Source organism: Antennarius striatus, chromosome 20 (assembly GCF_040054535.1).
Source record: "Antennarius striatus isolate MH-2024 chromosome 20, ASM4005453v1, whole genome shotgun sequence".
NCBI lineage: Eukaryota > Metazoa > Chordata > Actinopteri > Lophiiformes > Antennariidae > Antennarius > Antennarius striatus.
The window spans coordinates 11,634,686-11,651,719 of NC_090795.1; the positions used below are offsets into that span (position 1 = coordinate 11,634,686).

Here is a 17,034-nt window from a genome sequence, read left to right on the forward strand (position 1 = left end):
TTAGTTTGGTTGAGAGAGTTGTATTCCTTATCCGTTTACAAAAAAATGAAAACCATAAGAGCTGATAAGTCACAAGAGGTCATCAGGTGGCACGCAGTCTGGGAGCTTGAACCTGTCTGGTTGCATTTTCTGCATCACCAGGCACCTGGATTTTTTTGTTTGGAATAAAAATGTGTGTGTTAATGTCATCAGTAATGTTTGTGAGTTTGAATTTGTTTCCCAGGTTACCAGACAGCTGTTTGAACCGTTGGTTATGCAGCTGATTCACTGGTTCACAAACAACAAGAAGTTTGAGAGTCAAGATACGGTTGCTGTTCTAGAGTCCATTATGGTGAGAGTTCTTAGTATAAACATAAACTGGTACTCAGTAAAGGTTTCTGTTAAGTCATTTTCCTCTTTCGATCGCCTCATTTCCTGTTGTGTATTTCTTCTTCTCCAGGACGGTGTGGTCGACCCAATGGACAGCACTCTCAGAGACTTCTGTGGCCGCTGCATTGAAGAGTTTGTGAAATGGTCAATCAAACAGACCACCCCCAAGCAGCAAGAGAAGAGCCCCACAAACATGAAGTCCTTGTTCAAACGCATCTACAGCTTGGCTCTCCACCCAAATGGCTTCAAAAGACTTGGTGCCGCTTTAGCATTCAATAGCATCTACCGACTATTCAGGTAGTACACTCTCCTGTGTGCTGACAGCTTCTTTTTGTCTCTGTAGCCCCATTTACTGAAGAACATCGAGTATCTTCAGTCATATTAAATTGGTCTGATTTGGTAAATAACAGCTGCTAGTGATAACATTTTGCTATCATTATATTCACATGTAATCACACATGATATTATTAACATGGAAAAGGACAAGTAGAAATTGTATTTAATTCTTAAAAGGCTGTCTTGGATGTATTTTATCAATGTTACCTGTTTGACTCTGCAGGGAGGAAAGCTCTTTGGTGGATCAGTTTGTTTTTGAAGTTCTTGTCGTATTTGTGGAAAGTCTGGCTCTCGCTCACTCAGATGAGCCATCGATGGGTAATTGTACTTTCTTCAGATTTACAGATACTTTAGTTCATGTCTTTCTTAACTTGTTTGCATAATATAAATATGGATTACCAGAAATGTATGAATTGTACCTCAGAAACAGCTTTTAATTAATCATTCTTGAATTAACATGAATTTTTCTTTTATTCTAAAGTTATGTTACTGTGTTTCAAGATACTTGATTTTCTTGAATTTCTGTATTTAGTTTTGTTAAGTTTATATGCTGCTTTCAAACTTGTTGTGTGTTATCGGAGAATTCAGATAATTATATTCTCATTTAATTCTTCTCAGGTACGTTGCAGCAGAGCATCAGCGCTATTGATCATCTGAAAAGAATCATCAAACACAAGGCCCCCGTTGTCAACCAGTTCTCTGCAAAGCGGCGCATCCCAAGGTCGGTGCTTCATGGACTGTTAAGAAGGACTTTGGTCAGTTGGGATCAAGCAGCTTTGAAACAAAATTCAACAGCTACATTTTTATTTTTAGCCTATTTAATAGATTCACGCTCCATAATTAGTTGTTAAATCAACATTTTGCCCCTTTGCCAAAATTTCAGTGATGCTCATGCATCATACTTTTTTAATATACGGTGATTTAAGTTTCTTTTTTTCTTCAGAGGTTTCACGCTTGATGGAAAGCTGTGTCTCTCTGATGTGGTTTTATGGCTTCTGGAACAATGTGGACGCCCCCAGGCTGAGTGTCGACACAAATGCATGGAACTCTTTTACGAATTTATATCTCTCCTTCCGGGTGAGCAACAATTTGATAATACTGTTTGAATTTTGAATTGGACTGACATTTTAAATTATGTTTGGTAATCATGTGATGAGACTCTGTGTGTGACTGAACTTAGGAAAGAAGTCTCCATCTCAGTGGTTGGACGGCATGCTGAAGGATCACGGCATAGGGTTCTTGATCTCCCGGTTTGAGGGTGGGGGTCTCCTCTCCCAGCCAACTCTCAGGGACCTGAGGGCCTCTTTTAGCTTGAAATCCACCCTGCAGTGGATGGACCTTCTGCTGGCAGCGCTGGACTGTTACAACACCTTCATCAGCTTACACATAATCAAGCCTAGTCACATGATTGGTAAGTTCTGCTATCCAAGTAATTTACCTTTTGTTTTTAATTACTGTAATAAAGAGTCTCATAGGTTTGGGTTTCTTTACAGAGTGCAAGTCAAAATATATTTGAACTTAACTGAACGCATCTTGCCACTTTTACTGTTACAACAAAAATACAGTGGCTTTGCGGGATCTCTTCTTTTTCTTTTTAATATACTAATGGAAATAAATACTGGTTTTCAAGATTCCAGAGACAAATCCTGCTTTCTCAAGGCCGTAAGTTTCTTTTTGACTGAGCTGGCAGCTCAGGATCTGACAGCAGCAGAGAGCTGCTTCCCTCATGGTGGGAAAAGGTCTCACTTCAGCCCCAGGGAGGTGGACCAATACAACTTCAGCAAGTGTTCCATCACGGTCCGCCTGCTTGAGTTTACCAACATGATTCTGACCAAAGGTGGCCAGGAGTTTTGTAAGGTATATCTGACACTCTGACATCAATAATAATATCGTGATTCTGTCCTTGAAGGATTTTTCTGGATGATTTATATCCATTGTTTATTCACAGCTATTGGAACAAGACATTTTTGTGTCAGAATTTTTTGAGCTGACTGCGCTTGTAGTGTGTGAGCCATCCTCTGTGGGTTTTAACATGGCTGATGTGGAAGTAATGAAGAACCTACCAGACGAGTGTGTGAATTTACTAAAGGCCCTGCTGGCCTCACCTTACCGTCCTCGCATTGAAGCCAGCCTGCGAACCAAACTTACACGTAAAAGGTATGCTACTCATCTTTCATTCACATTATTAAAAGAATAAAACTTAAAACCATAGAATAGGCAAAAATGCGCATCATTGAAGATGAAAATGTGATTCATAAATGATTGGAAAGGTTAGTCATAGCTATACATTACTTTTCAAAAACCTTTAAATGTAAATGTGGGTGATCCTTTGTTGGATTAATTTTGATGCACGATAGAATTAAAGAACAGTTTGAGGATCACAAAATAATGAACATCTCTACTAAACTGATGTCAGAAACAACATGTGTTTTGCTTCTGAAGCATTACTTCTGATTAAATTTTCTGGGACCATAATAACGTAATAATACAATTATGAACACCGATATTAAGCTATGATTTTCACTTCTTCTTCTCTATACTGATCTCTAGTGTAGAGGAGCTGTGTGCTCTAGACCTCTATCATTCCAGCACTCTAAGCCACCGTGACCAGATGGAAATGGTTCTTTCTTCTTGTAAGCAGATCCATAAAGCCAACTTCCTGAGCAGCATTCTGCACAGCCAGGTATTAATTGGATTCACATGTAACCATTAAATCATTAAAAAGTGACCAAGTCCTAAATTTGCAGTCTTTTGTGGGCTTTTGTCTTTCCTCTGTGTTAAAGGATGCCTCCTATGCCAAATCACTTGGATCCCGACTTCTGATGACTGTGTACAAAGGTATAGCGCCCGGGGGGGACAGGAAAGCACTTCCGTCATTGGACATTAACACCAAGCGGCTAGCAGACGGCCTGCTTCAGCTCGCATTTTCTCTGACTCACCAGGTTAGCTTTACCTCTGTTTAGATTGGATGTCATGAAATTGAATGTTTAGCTGCAGTTATGTCATTTGCAGGAAAACGTTCAGATAAAAACGCCAAAGGGATGGTTAAAAGAGAAAAAAATATTGAACATACTATACCATTAATAATTTTTTTTTTTAATGTTAATTGGAGGTTTAGGAACTTACTGCTTGCTGTTGTTGTTGCTTGCTTGCAGAGTGAGGAACTGGTGGACTTGTTGCTGAATACCATTATGCTCTCCGTGCCAATATCCGGAAGTCACAGTCACACTTTACTGAGCTTCTCACACGGCGAGTACTTCTATAGCCTCTTCCAGACAACCATCAACACCGGGCTGCTGAGAACACTGGAGACCACCTTACCACGCCTGATGAAGGCTTCCTCTCAAAATCCCAGCATGGTAGCTCCTACTGCTTCAAATGAAAGTTTCTTCAAATGCAGAGTCAAGTGAAGAGGAGCAAAATTTCCCAAATAAGATCAATCAAACAACATTTTTTCATTTGACAGGTCAGTTTGTTGCTCAATGGCATGCTAGACCATAGCTTCAGTGAGCGCTCCGTTAGGAAGACTCAAGGGAAACAGTTAGTCGATGACGTCCTTAGGAGATGGAACAGCTTGCAGTCATGGTGGGTAGGATCCTCATCAACTCCAGAGAGCAAGACAGCCACTCTTCTGCTGCTCTCCAAGCTGCTGCAGGTATGATGAAGCTTTGTAGATCCAGTACATCAACAACTCTGAATGTCCCAGGGACTAAATACAAAACAAGTTTAATTCATGAAGTATTTTCTTTCTATCAGCTTGACTCTTCTGTTTGCTCGGATGTGAACCATGAGGCGTTCACACCGGTCTTTTCCACCTTCATTATGTTGCTGGTTGACATGAACTTGTCACTGAATCTCAAGGTATTAGAAAGAGTAAACATAGAATTTTCTCAAATGATTGATAGACTAAACTGTCTCAAATTTAAGCCTTACGTGTGATATTTCCTCCCTTCCCAGAGCCAGGCCCTGTTGGTGTTGCCCTTTTTCACAACACTCCCAGAGGAGCCGCTGGCTGAGCTGCAGAGAGGCCTCGACACCCTGGTAGCGTCCCACTTCCCAATGCAGTCAGATGAGTTCGCTAAGGGCTCACTTCAGCGCAACAATTACATGGACTGTATTCGAAAGGTAAAGTCAGGGCTTCGGACATTAAAAGTGCGTTAGCTTTAGAACTTTGGTTAATGAATTTACTCAGGACTAATCATTTAATTTCTTCTAAAGCAAGCAGACAGTACCGGCATCTATATTGTCGGACCAGCCATGCATTTCATTCTCTCTTTTAGCTGCTGGATGCTCTAGAGCTTTCTCACAGCCCACTGCTACTCAAACTGATGGCTGGGATCCTCTGTCGGGATAGAAAACACATTATGGAGGACCAGTTCCAAACCTGTTTCCAAAAGATTGCAAAGCGGTTAGTAAAACATTTGCAAACCATTCTGTATTCATGGAAGAAGTTCCTTATTTTGTGCCCACATCCTGTATTTGTCATCTGACAGGTCAAGCAATGAGCGGCAGCTACAGCTGCTGTGTGCCGTACACGGGGTGATACAGCAGGGTGATGTTCCCATGAGCTCCATGCTGCAGGCCATGATGGAGAGGGTTCTGCTGCCTCTGGCCTCTCACTGCAGCAATAAGGCCCTCAGTGATTTCTTTGTGTCAAACGTCTGTGACATCACTGCTTTGCTGCTCAGCCGCTTCACGAAGGTCTGCTGCTTAACATTGCTACATATAGGAAATGCATTCAAACAACAACAGCTTTATTTGTGGATTTTATTGTACACTGTCTGGGTATTCATGGGTTTCAGGGATATTTAGCCATTCAGCAAACGCAATTAGAATAATCTTCATCCTCATATCTTGAAGTACTACTAATACTGTCTTATTGTTTTTGAAAAGACATTGAATGTCAATTAATATTTATTATATTTTTGAATTTTAGTCAAATGAAACAGATTTTGAGATCCAGTTGCTGAAGAAGAATGGTTGCCTCAAGCTGATGGAGCTGCTTTATTCTCGTCTTCCCAAAGAAGAGGTTTATTCTAAGGAATCCCGGATCAATCAAGCATATTGCCGCTCAGACAAAACAGAGGGGAATGAGTTATCCAAGACCTTGATCAAGTGTGGCTCACCGCCACTTTTTGAAGTTCATTCATATAATTTTTCTTATTCTTTCATGAAGAACTTACATTGTTTTTTCCATTAGGACATGTTTTGAGGCGTTCACTGAAAACATGGCAGGTGAGACTCAACTCCTTCAGCTTAGGAGACTTTATCACTGTGCTGCGTACAACTGTGCCATTGCGGCCATCAGCTGCAGCTTCAATGAGGCCAAATTCTACCACGGCTTCCTCTTCAGTGAGAAACCAGAGAAGGTACTTGTTTTTGTAATCGTTCCCAGCTCAACTCTAAATTTAACAACTCCCTTCACTTGTTAAATGTCATTGGTGGTAATGATTTTCTCTCTTTGACCAGAACCAATTCATTCTGGAAAATATCATTGATGTCAAAAGGACCTACAACTTTCCTGTAGAAATTGAGGTATTATTTTATCATTCTTGTTTGTTTAAAAGTATGTTGAGTTGTGTTCTTGGTTTATTCATTTATGTTTTGTTTGACTTAGGTCCCACTTGAGAGAAAGAGGAAATATGTCTTGATTCGAAAAGAAGTGAGCGAGGAGAGTGGAGGTATATACTCCTGACAACGTGGTTTTTAGCTGTACTTCCTTGCACATGTTGTGTTTCCACCTCATAGGTTTAAAAAAAAAAAATTAACATGCATGTATCCAGAAATTTGAAGAAGATGCTTGATAATGAGATTGATTTTTTTTTTCCATAGAGGCACCAGTGTATCTGTCCTCCCAGTCTTACATGGCTGACAGCAGCCTGAGTGAAGAGATGAGCCAGTTTGATTTCTCTACTGGAGTCCAGAGCTTTTCCTTCAGCTCCCAGAACCCAGAAGGACACAGACGCACCGTACTAAAGAGAGTGAGTCTGGATTTTTGTCTCTTTGTTTACGCTTTTCAGTCGGCTGTTTATGGTTTAATACCATATGATGTCTAAAACTTGTTAAATAAGCTTATCCACATGATAAAACTAAAATCTGTAGTTCTGATTGTGATAATGAACGTGGGTGTGTTTATGCATCTAGGAAACAGAGGAGATAAATACCTCCCAGGATGCAGTGGTGGATCTAGAAATGGATGAGCTAAACCAGCATGAATGCATGGCAGCCATGACTGGTCTTATTGGACATATGCACAGGAACAACATCACCCCCAAAATTGAACAGGTCAGTACATGAGTACAGTTACATAATTAATATTCACATCATCATAAAGGAATATTGATTTGTATTGGTGTCCCTCAAAATGCTTTCTTTTTATAAATGAAACAGGGGAACTCACCCTCTGAACTTCCTCCATGGATGAAATTTCTACATACAAAACTATCAAATCCAGCAACACCTTTGAATATTAGACTCTTCATCTCAAAGCTGATCATCAACACAGAGGAGGTAAATGCCACCATGTTAGAAGTGAAGGGAGAACTTAACAGTAAAGCTAAGTACTGTATAAATAAAGTGTGTGTTACTGTAGATTAGCTGACAAAGGTGTCTTTGTTTTGCAGAGCTGTGCAGCATAACAAACACAGAATTCTTGAGCTTGTTCTGTTACCGCTGAGATCTTCTTGCACAACTCCAGGCATAATGCAGATCAAATAAGTGCAGCTAAAGATTTAAGTCTGCCACATCGAATAAACTTTTTCTTTCATCTGAACCTATATTTCAGAATTTAATTTTTGCTGTCAAACAGCTGGTTTGCAACACAACTGATGCAAAGTATTGTTTTTGAGCATCACACATCCTGGTCTCCAGCGGCAGAAATCTGAATTTCAAAATGAAAAATTCTATAGTTTTTTTGGTTGGCATGACACCACTAGAAATGTGAAATGACGATGCTGATGATGGAAAAACAGCAGACTTTGTAGCAGCTTGGCATGCACGAGGAAGGGACTGCTTCAACTGAACACATTTACCATCCACTCTGTTGATACAGACAATACATATGGCGTTAGCTCAATGTGTGTGACACGTTATTGTTTGCTCCTCTTGTTTGTTTGTGGATTCAGACATTAATGTTATCTCTCCAGGTTTTTCGACCATATGCCAAGCATCTGTTGGGGCCACTCCTGCAGGTCGTTGTGTCTGGAAACAATGGAGGAGAAGGGATTCATTTTATGGTGGTGGATATTGTGGTTACGGTGCTGTCTTGGACAAGTCTGGCCAACCCAAAGGTTCCTAATACTTTAAAAGGCACAAATAGAAATCCTTCATACATATTTGTTGTGATCTGTGCCTCAGCAGTGTAGTGTTTCAAACATGTGACACATGCATTATCAAGTAAATCAATGCAAGATATAAGCATTTTATTTAATTAGAATACATATGCCATCATTTCAATGTAATTATGTAAAACAATAATAATGTTTTAGGGTAACCCCAGAGATGAAGTGCTTGCCAATCGACTGTTGGAGTTCCTGATGAGGAACAGCTTCCACTCCAAGAGGGCAGTATTCCGCCACAACCTGGAGATCATTCGCACTTTGGTCGAGTGCTGGAAAGACTGTCTGCACGTGCCTTATAGGTTGGACCTGGTGGCTGTCTGCAAACGATTAATCTGCTTTTGACACACAAGCCCTTATCTCACTAGTTAGATAGTTAGCAAGTTAGAACATGATGATCTGGTAGTTGTATTTTATGAATTAAACCCTTTTTTTTTTCTTCTTGTAGTCTGATCTATGAGAGGTTTTGTGGCACCGACCCAAATAGTAAAGACAACTCTGTTGGGCTTCAGCTGCTGGGAATCATTCTGGCCAACCAGCTTCCTGCCTACGATGGTTCATGTGGAATTGAATATGAGAGGTAACAACTTTGTGACATCACACCTCACTCTGTGAAATTACAATTTCTTTTCAAACATTTAGTTGGCATACTGTGTTTTTTTTTTCAGATACATCCAGTCTCTCACCAACAACTTGTCCTTTGTGAAGTATAAAGAGATCTATGCAGCCGTTGCTGAAATTATTGGTCTCATCCTTAAGAATGCAGCTAATATGAATGAAGTAAGAGACTTTTGCTGTTTGTAGGTTATACTGCATTTGTTTATGAACTCGGCTCGCCTTGAAGTAGGGATTTAATAAGTTAATGCAATAATTCTGTGAATGTCAAATGTTTTCTGCGGTACTTTAAATTCATCACATTCTCACATGAACGTGAGATTTAATGATTTTTCTGTTCTGGCCTCAGAATCATCAAGAACTTCTCAATAATGCAGCAAGCAAGATAACAAATCTGAAGAAAAAAGACATGGATGACAAGTTTATAATTTGTTTGAACAACGTGTCAAAGCACTTTCCTCCCTTCATGGATCGGTGAGTTTGCATCAGAACAGAAGTATCATCTGAACCAAGTCATGAAAATTAAATTTTTTCCACATCTATCCTGGTCTTATTTTAAAACTCTAGCTTCTTTTTCATTTTATCAGGTTTGTCAATCATGTTTTCTTCCTGCTGCCGAAGTTGCATGGCCTCTTGAAGACTCATTGCTTGGAGTGTGTGCTCAGCCGAGCTGACCTTATCCCAGACATCTTTCTGCAACTGAAGACCACAGGATTCATCCAGATGATGAGCCATAGGCATGTCAAAACCATTATCTCCTTTATTTTCATTATGTTTTTCCTCTCTGGATTATTTTTTTTCGATCCATTAGAGACATTTGAGAGCTATAAACTATAAAGAACTATGACCTGATTTTATGCTGCATTCTTAAAGAGTCCCCCAAAATTAGGAAACAAGATTTCAAATTTGTCTACTGTCAAAAAACAAATGAAATGATTTTGTGTTTCGCTTTAAGGTACATTCTAGGAAACAGTAATGTCAGAGCCATTTTTTTCAGTATTTAAAAAAAAAAATCTCACAATATTTGTCCGAGGCTTTTTGTGATCATCAGTTACAGGAAATCAAAAAAATTTGACATTGGGGTATTCTGTAAATGCACACATCTGAATCTGGCCTCATACGTCACTCTGTGCCCACAGGGATGAAGTGAGGCAGAAAGCTTGTCTGGATATCATCCACAAGATTATTGCCCTCCTAAATCCTCTTCAGCTTCAGGAGCTCCTGGGTGCAGTGACGGCTTTTATCTCACATCCCTCACCAGTGTGCAGAGAGAGGATGTACGACATCCTCATGTGGATCCAGGACAACTACAGGTACTTGGAGCCTTTTTCAGTCATCATGCCCAGTGTATTTATTGTGACCTGAGATGTTTTTCTGTTGTGGACACTAGAGGGCATTGCACATGTGTAGGGACAGGTTTAGTTAGGCCTGCAGCCCTTTATTACCTGCCTGATGTGATAATGATATGTATTGTTGTTATACTAACTTACTATATATGTTGTTCGATTCTTGCAGTGATGCAGAGAGTATGGAAGACAACACCTCAGAAGAGATTTTGAATACAGCTAAAGAAACATTACTGCAGGGACTGTCTGATGAAAACCAAGGCCTCCAGTAGGAAACCACAATTTCTTATATTCACATATTTAATTTAAGTTGTCACTGTCTTTGAGTGATGCATTATAATTAAAAAAAAAAAAAATGTTTTTTTTCAGGCTTTATGTTCATAACTTCTGGAGTCAAGAGAAGCGTCTTCCCACAACGACCTTGGAGCGAATGCTGACAGTGCTTAGTTCTTTGTACTCCTGCCAGATAGAAAGGTGTTTCTTAAGCCTGGCTACCAATCTGCTGCTGGAAATGACTAGCCAGAGTCCTGACTTCAAACGAAACATATTTGAGTATCCACTGTCAGAGTGTACCTTCCAGGTCAGTTGAAACCTTTAATTACTCCTCGGTGAGATATAAATAAGCTATTTTAAGATTCCTGACATCATGCCACTGATGAGCTTGATGCACAAATTCCTTTTTTTACTCCTTAGGACTATGTGATAGATTCCAACTGGCGCTTCAGGAGCACAGTGATGACTCCAATGTTTGTTGAAACCTTAAGCTCTCAGAGCCCAGAGACTTTAGCAGCGACCCAGTCTGGAGCCACGAAGGGGATGCTCCGAGCCACTCAGACCTCATTAGAGTTCTCCCAAACTCAAACTGCAGGTGCAAATCAGATCCAATATCTTGTTAGTAAAGCTGGACTAAAGATGGGATTTGCTGTACTTGTAGTTTAGTCAGTTTGAAATGGGCATATTTGGCTTGAATCTGTTTTTCCCCTCAGGTCGACGCACAGCATATAACTGGCTTACTGGCACCAGCATGGAGACACTAGCAGAGTACACTCCTGGATCTGAGTCTATGTCTTCATTGTTGGCATTTGATAAGAAAACTGAGAGGAGGACTTTAGCAAGAAAACCTGTAGGAGAAGGTTTCGGCCTGAGGCGTCTCACTGCAGCGGCAGATGAGGTGGACAGTCGCACCAGAGGTTAGTACCTAAGAAGAAATACTCACCTATTTAAACAAGAATTAAACAGGTCATTATTTTTTTATGCTTAAAGTTTGTTAAAGAAAGCTATCACTTTAAATATATTCTCCAAAAGCCTTTGATTCCTGTTTGTGCCATTGTTATCATTGTAACAGGATATACTGAATGATTAGAACACAAAGGATCCTGGGTGAGGTCTTACGCCATTGTTAGCAGCTTTATTTCACTGGTTTATGGTTCTCGTATTTCTTGCAGAAGTGATTTCAACCATTTGCATAGAAGATTTCATTATCATTTGATTTTCTTTAGACTTAAATATTTCACATTTCAAATTCATTTCAGTTCTCCTAATGTGAATATATTTATTGTGTCCTCATGTTTACAGAACTAAACGAGCAGCGCCATAACATCCTGAGACTAAGACGCAGATTTCTTAAGGATCAGGAGAAAGTCAGCTTGAATTATGCACAAAAAGAAATCCGACTTCAAAGACAGAAAAAGGTATCAAACATGTAGAACCTCATATAATGATATATGTTTTATCCATATATTCCTGTCTTTTGTATATCTAAGACTACTGTATGGTAGGACATTAATGCATCAGGTAGATTAATAAAGTGCTTATGCTTATTAACTTCTCCAAATTGCCATGGAGTATAACCATCAGTGGTTCTTTGTGGGGCCAAACAGGAAGAAAAAGCTGAGCAAAGACTGCGAAAAGAGGCCCAGGTGACTCTGTATCGTAACTACAGAGTGGGAGACTTTCCAGACATCCAGATCGCATACAGCAGCCTCATCACCCCTCTCCAAGCACTTGCCCAGGCGAGATTGCTACTACCCTTGTCCTTATATACACAACATAAACAAGACAGACAACATATACAGCAACATCCAGCAGCTTTAATCAGTTAATGAAGTCCATGTCCTTTCAGAGAGATCCCATTTTGGCCAAACATCTGTTCAGCTCCCTGTTTGCTGGTATCCTGCAAGAAATGGAAGAGCAAAAACCAAGAGAGGAGAGTGTGAGGATTAAAGAGGAGCTGCGTGTCAACATCAATAGATTCCTGAGCAACAGCACTCTCTGTTTCCCTCCTTTCATAGCTTGTGTGCAGGTATGAAGTACTGGAATGTCAGTCACGGTGGTGTCTGTAATCTAATGACATTTATGTCCACAGTGCCGTTGTATTTATGCCCAGTGTAATTACATTTATGTTTATGATTTTCACATTGATATTCCTGTTTCTTTTGGATCAGCTTTTTATTGGGTTGTCCTCTCCATTGAGCTCTGTGTCTCTTTTTAGTACTGTTTGTGCTGCTAAATTTTGCATGCTGTAGGTATCTTGTAAACGTTTGGGTTGGGTTAACAATCTGATGGTTGCATTGTTAGGACATGTGCTACCAGAATAAGGAGCTGCAGCACATTGATCCTGCAGCCATCAGCTCTACCTGTCTGGTGAGTCTCCAGCAGCCCTCTGGCATCCTGCTGCTGGAAGAGGGCTTACTGAGCCATGCTGGTGGACAGGTGGAACCTCCCTCCAAGCGACCTCGAGGACCAAAGCAAATCCCTCCAGACACCAACAAATGGATTCACCTGGCAAGGTAATATGTATGTCACACGTGGTATAACGTGGTGTTCTTTACAACTATCCCTATACGTTATGTTAGATTGTAACTGTCAGGAGCTCAATTGCATGTACAGATCAATTATGTTTTGGTGATTCTAAATAATCCACAACGTTTGCTGAACTACAAGTTGTCTCTGTTTCCTCTAACCAGGCTTTACAGGTCTCTGGAGGATTATGATGTGGTGCGTGGCATCTTTGGTGGTAAAGTTGGGACGAAGTCCATCACTTGTGCTGCACTTCAAGCTGAAGCCAGCTCTGACTTTGCAGAGGCTGTGAAGCTTTATAATGAGGTATTGTTTTTCTCAGGATATTAAGTCAGCCATTGCGCAGATGAAGCATGTCACAGGAGAAATGCAGTGCGTTATTATATTGCTGCTGTGTGTGTGTGTGTCTGCTGTCTCCCATGCTGGCAGGCTTTGAACACTGAGCATTGGACTGATGGTGAGCCTAATGACTCTGAGAAGGACTTCTGGGACATAGCTGCTATGGAAGCCTACAGTCACCTGACTGAATGGAAGTCTCTTCAGTACTGCTCCACTGTATACATAGATGAGTCCACCCCACCCAACCTTGATAAGATATGGTCAGAGCCCCTCTACCAGGTCTGAACTTCTCAATCTCGCACAAGGAAAACATCCTGCAGGATTTTCAATCATTTTGAAATATGTGACTAAAGAATGCACAACCGATGCAGCATATGACAAAATCTTGTCTTCATGCCAGGAAATGTACCTGCCTCACATGATTCGCAGCATGCTGAAGCAGCTGCAGCTCGGTGAATCAGACCAAAGTCTTCTCACCTTCATTGACAAAGCGATGATGGTGGAGGAGCGCAAGAAGTTGCTGGAGAGTCATTACAGTCAAGAGCTCAGCTTGCTGTACATCCTGCAGGAGGATTATGACCGTGCAAAATACTACACCAACAACGCCATGCAGCTCTTCATGGAGGTTTGTTGTAACACATCCTTTAACATCAGGTTTTAGATTGACAAGGCTCATTCATTCATCGTTCACTCATTGTCTTTGCCTCGTCTAGAATTACTCCAGCGTGGATACGCTGTTGACTCAAAGTCGACTGACCACGCTGCAGTCAGTGCAGGCTTTGACTGAAATCCAGGACTTCCTGCTGTTCATTAAAGGGGAGGGTGAGTACATTTTGTATGACCTTTGAAATTCAAGCAAAAATAAATATTCAAATAACATCTACAAGCAGTAATATCCTATTTTCTTGTTGTGTCTTTTCTTTCTTACATGTGTTCCATTTATCAGTGTCTGTGAACTCTCTCAAGCGTCTCATCAGACTGTGGACTGAGCGTTATCCTGATGCTAAAGTAGATCCCATGAATTTATGGGATGACATCATTACGTCTCGGTAAGAAAAAATATATATTTTAGACTTTGAGTACAGTTAAATAATCAAATAAAGAATCCACAGGAACAAATTTTTTTTTTTTTTAGATGCTTCTTTTTGGACAAGATCAGGGAAAAGCTTAGAGGCCACATTTTCAGTGACAGTATGGAGGTGGACAGTTCAGAGGACCCAACAGGAATCATCGACACTTTAATCAATGACTGCAAGTTTAACATGAAGCTAGAGATGGCTGACAGCGCAAGGAAGCAGGTGAAGAAACAGCTGTAGAAATCCAGTTTTGCATTCAAACTTATTCATCAAACTCACCTTGTAACTCGAATTTATTTTTCAGAATAACTTTCCTGTGGCCACCAAACTGTTGAAGGAGCTACACAAAGAGGCCAAAACAAACAGAGACATGCTGCTTCGGTGGGCCCACAGTTTCAGCTGCTACAACCATAAACGCAGCCAGGCCCAGGGTCCCGTGGATCAGATCGGTGCCATGCTAAAGACCATCACACATCTTGGTAAGAAGAGACCAGGACTCCTGTACATTACATAAAAACAACAAATCAATAGTACTGAGAGTCTCCAGTGATCAAAGTCATTTATGCATATGAGTTTGAAGCAGTATGTTAATTGAACAAATCAAGGTGTCAGCTGATGAATAACACTTGTAAACACTTCTTCTTTATTAGGATATTTGTAATTTAGGTTGATAGTTTGGTTAAAGTTATGTTTATATGAAGACAGGAAAAATAAGAAATAGTGTTGTAACCATAAATATAAATACAATTATGCAGATCCATTACTGCGTTAGTCTACTATTATATGGTGTAAGATCATTTTGGCCAGTCCATACTCCCAGTCCATAGGGTCTCATTTTGCAGGTGAAATATTTATAAAATAATGCTAAACTTACCTCCTGGTGCGTTTATGTTCAGTTTCAGACTTGTATATAATGGGAGCTAGCTCAAAATGTTTGAAACTATATAGAGATGTCCCAGGTGTGGTGCTAACACAACAGAAAAGCTTCTGGAAAAATGTTGTACTAGAAAACAATATATAAACTGTATCCATTTTACATATGCCTATGTGCAAATATGTCTCCACAGAGGACCTTCAGATTGACTGTCAGAGTGCCACATCTAAGGTCTTCAGATACCAAAAGATTCTCCTGGGTACATCTTTCCAAATCCTGGCCACAGCTGTGAGCAAAAGCCCTTCAGTGTTGGGAACTGTTGAGGCTGAAAAAGCAGAGATGGTTGCAAAGTTGTCTGGAGCTGCGTGGCCCTCGGAAAGTCCAAAGGTAATTTTCTTGTATTGGCAAACTTTTGAATAATGTCTGATTAGACGAGGTGGCATTGAATTACTGCCCCTATGACCTCTGCCACAATGTGATCGACAGCTGTGATCACAGGAGATTAACTGTGTGTATTTAACTTCAGTAAAAATTTGTTGATTCCTGTTGGTAACGCTCTGCAGACATTTATTGTTATAAGTCAAACCCAAACTGCATGCGTAAGTATTTATCGTCTATAAACTGTTTAAACTTCAGAAAGTGGAGGTGGGGCTGCAGTTGAGAGCGTTGAAGCTGCTGTGTGATGCTACGAGAAAGGCTGATGAAGAGCTTCAGTCTTACACTCAGGACTGTGTGGAAAGCAGCAGCATCATTCAGACGTACATGGCTTTGGCTAACTTCTGTGACAAGAGACTTAGAGAGGAGGAGCAGAATGATAGCGGTGAGTAATAACAATAAACTAATTGCTTCCATTTGTTTGTTTTACCAGTGATTGCATTCAAGCAGTTGTATTTGACTGGTGCATGTCTTCATGCATGTATTTCTGCTGTAGGTGTGTATTGATCAAGTTGTAGTGGTGATCTGTTTGCTGAATTAAATGCAGAACAAAGTTTCTAACTGATGCAAAATAGTATCCTTCCATGACACTTTTTTTTGTCTATGTTACCACAGGAAGCCAGTTTCCAGACCTGTTGTCACTGCCAGTTCATTTAGTGGAGAACATGTTGAAAGCACTGAAGATGAACTCGGAGGAAGCTCGCCTAAAGTTCCCTCGTCTGCTGCAGATCATTGAATCGTACTCCTCAGAGACACTGGATCTCATGACAAAGGAGGCAAGTGTGTGAAAGTGTTCATGTGGTGCAGATAGTCTCCAACTTTTTTGGAAGGTTAGGTTAAGGTTAAGGCTGATTATAACAGGACTGCAAATCAGTCAGAACACTGAATATATACAACACACACATTCAGAATTGTTAAAACAAAACAAAAATATGTTAGATCTGATACCTGATCAATTCATAAAGAATAGCAGCGCATTTTATTTTGAACATACAAGCTTTCTGTGAAGCATCCTCTTGTGGGTTTAACTTACACTTTTAGCTTCAATAACATCCTACATACCAGTGGCCCTTATAACATCACCGTAACAACCCAACAGCAATACAAGCAGATTGATTAACAAATTAAAAATGAGAAATGCAAATTCCATCAGTGGAATGATTTTGTGCGTTATTTGTGAGATAATGATATGAAACGATGTTAATAAATATTCATTTGAATGAATTCTAATCTAATTTTAAACTCATGCCTAACCACTTTACAAAAAATGTCAGCTTGATATTTAATGTTCATCAAACCTGCTGTATGTTAACAATTTATATGCAAAACCATTCACAAAACATGCCCGATGGCAAAGTTAGGAGGTTGGAAGGGTTTTTTCTTGATGGACCGACCGACCAACCACTCAAGTAACCACAGAACCATCCAACTATGGATGGATCCTGTCTCAAATGGCCAAAATGCAAAAAACAACAATATAGCAGGGAGCCAGGAATTAGATTTGAAGC

The 17,034-nt window shown here is 40.2% G+C and overlaps 1 protein-coding gene across 1 annotated transcript in view; it reads left to right on the plus strand.

Moving 5' to 3' along the window:
- Positions 1 to 17,034, plus strand: part of prkdc (protein kinase, DNA-activated, catalytic subunit) — a 29,140-nt gene that overhangs the window by 7,123 nt on the left and 4,983 nt on the right. Inside the window, exons 26-73 of the mRNA XM_068304032.1 lie at positions 224 to 331; positions 440 to 666; positions 929 to 1,023; positions 1,324 to 1,426; positions 1,649 to 1,782; positions 1,886 to 2,116; positions 2,336 to 2,562; positions 2,654 to 2,862; positions 3,256 to 3,388; positions 3,489 to 3,647; positions 3,861 to 4,064; positions 4,172 to 4,360; positions 4,462 to 4,566; positions 4,663 to 4,830; positions 4,986 to 5,113; positions 5,199 to 5,406; positions 5,642 to 5,820; positions 5,906 to 6,074; positions 6,175 to 6,240; positions 6,323 to 6,386; positions 6,538 to 6,686; positions 6,850 to 6,990; positions 7,096 to 7,215; positions 7,851 to 7,994; positions 8,193 to 8,344; positions 8,491 to 8,622; positions 8,711 to 8,822; positions 9,007 to 9,131; positions 9,245 to 9,394; positions 9,797 to 9,970; positions 10,173 to 10,271; positions 10,373 to 10,583; positions 10,697 to 10,871; positions 10,990 to 11,193; positions 11,579 to 11,694; positions 11,884 to 12,015; positions 12,126 to 12,305; positions 12,581 to 12,792; positions 12,970 to 13,108; positions 13,232 to 13,420; positions 13,542 to 13,766; positions 13,855 to 13,963; positions 14,088 to 14,190; positions 14,277 to 14,439; positions 14,522 to 14,696; positions 15,285 to 15,478; positions 15,728 to 15,911; positions 16,142 to 16,302. Coding sequence (XP_068160133.1) covers positions 224 to 331; positions 440 to 666; positions 929 to 1,023; positions 1,324 to 1,426; positions 1,649 to 1,782; positions 1,886 to 2,116; positions 2,336 to 2,562; positions 2,654 to 2,862; positions 3,256 to 3,388; positions 3,489 to 3,647; positions 3,861 to 4,064; positions 4,172 to 4,360; positions 4,462 to 4,566; positions 4,663 to 4,830; positions 4,986 to 5,113; positions 5,199 to 5,406; positions 5,642 to 5,820; positions 5,906 to 6,074; positions 6,175 to 6,240; positions 6,323 to 6,386; positions 6,538 to 6,686; positions 6,850 to 6,990; positions 7,096 to 7,215; positions 7,851 to 7,994; positions 8,193 to 8,344; positions 8,491 to 8,622; positions 8,711 to 8,822; positions 9,007 to 9,131; positions 9,245 to 9,394; positions 9,797 to 9,970; positions 10,173 to 10,271; positions 10,373 to 10,583; positions 10,697 to 10,871; positions 10,990 to 11,193; positions 11,579 to 11,694; positions 11,884 to 12,015; positions 12,126 to 12,305; positions 12,581 to 12,792; positions 12,970 to 13,108; positions 13,232 to 13,420; positions 13,542 to 13,766; positions 13,855 to 13,963; positions 14,088 to 14,190; positions 14,277 to 14,439; positions 14,522 to 14,696; positions 15,285 to 15,478; positions 15,728 to 15,911; positions 16,142 to 16,302 — 7,476 coding nt within the window. The remainder of the gene's footprint in view (positions 1 to 223; positions 332 to 439; positions 667 to 928; positions 1,024 to 1,323; positions 1,427 to 1,648; positions 1,783 to 1,885; positions 2,117 to 2,335; positions 2,563 to 2,653; positions 2,863 to 3,255; positions 3,389 to 3,488; positions 3,648 to 3,860; positions 4,065 to 4,171; positions 4,361 to 4,461; positions 4,567 to 4,662; positions 4,831 to 4,985; positions 5,114 to 5,198; positions 5,407 to 5,641; positions 5,821 to 5,905; positions 6,075 to 6,174; positions 6,241 to 6,322; positions 6,387 to 6,537; positions 6,687 to 6,849; positions 6,991 to 7,095; positions 7,216 to 7,850; positions 7,995 to 8,192; positions 8,345 to 8,490; positions 8,623 to 8,710; positions 8,823 to 9,006; positions 9,132 to 9,244; positions 9,395 to 9,796; positions 9,971 to 10,172; positions 10,272 to 10,372; positions 10,584 to 10,696; positions 10,872 to 10,989; positions 11,194 to 11,578; positions 11,695 to 11,883; positions 12,016 to 12,125; positions 12,306 to 12,580; positions 12,793 to 12,969; positions 13,109 to 13,231; positions 13,421 to 13,541; positions 13,767 to 13,854; positions 13,964 to 14,087; positions 14,191 to 14,276; positions 14,440 to 14,521; positions 14,697 to 15,284; positions 15,479 to 15,727; positions 15,912 to 16,141; positions 16,303 to 17,034) is intronic.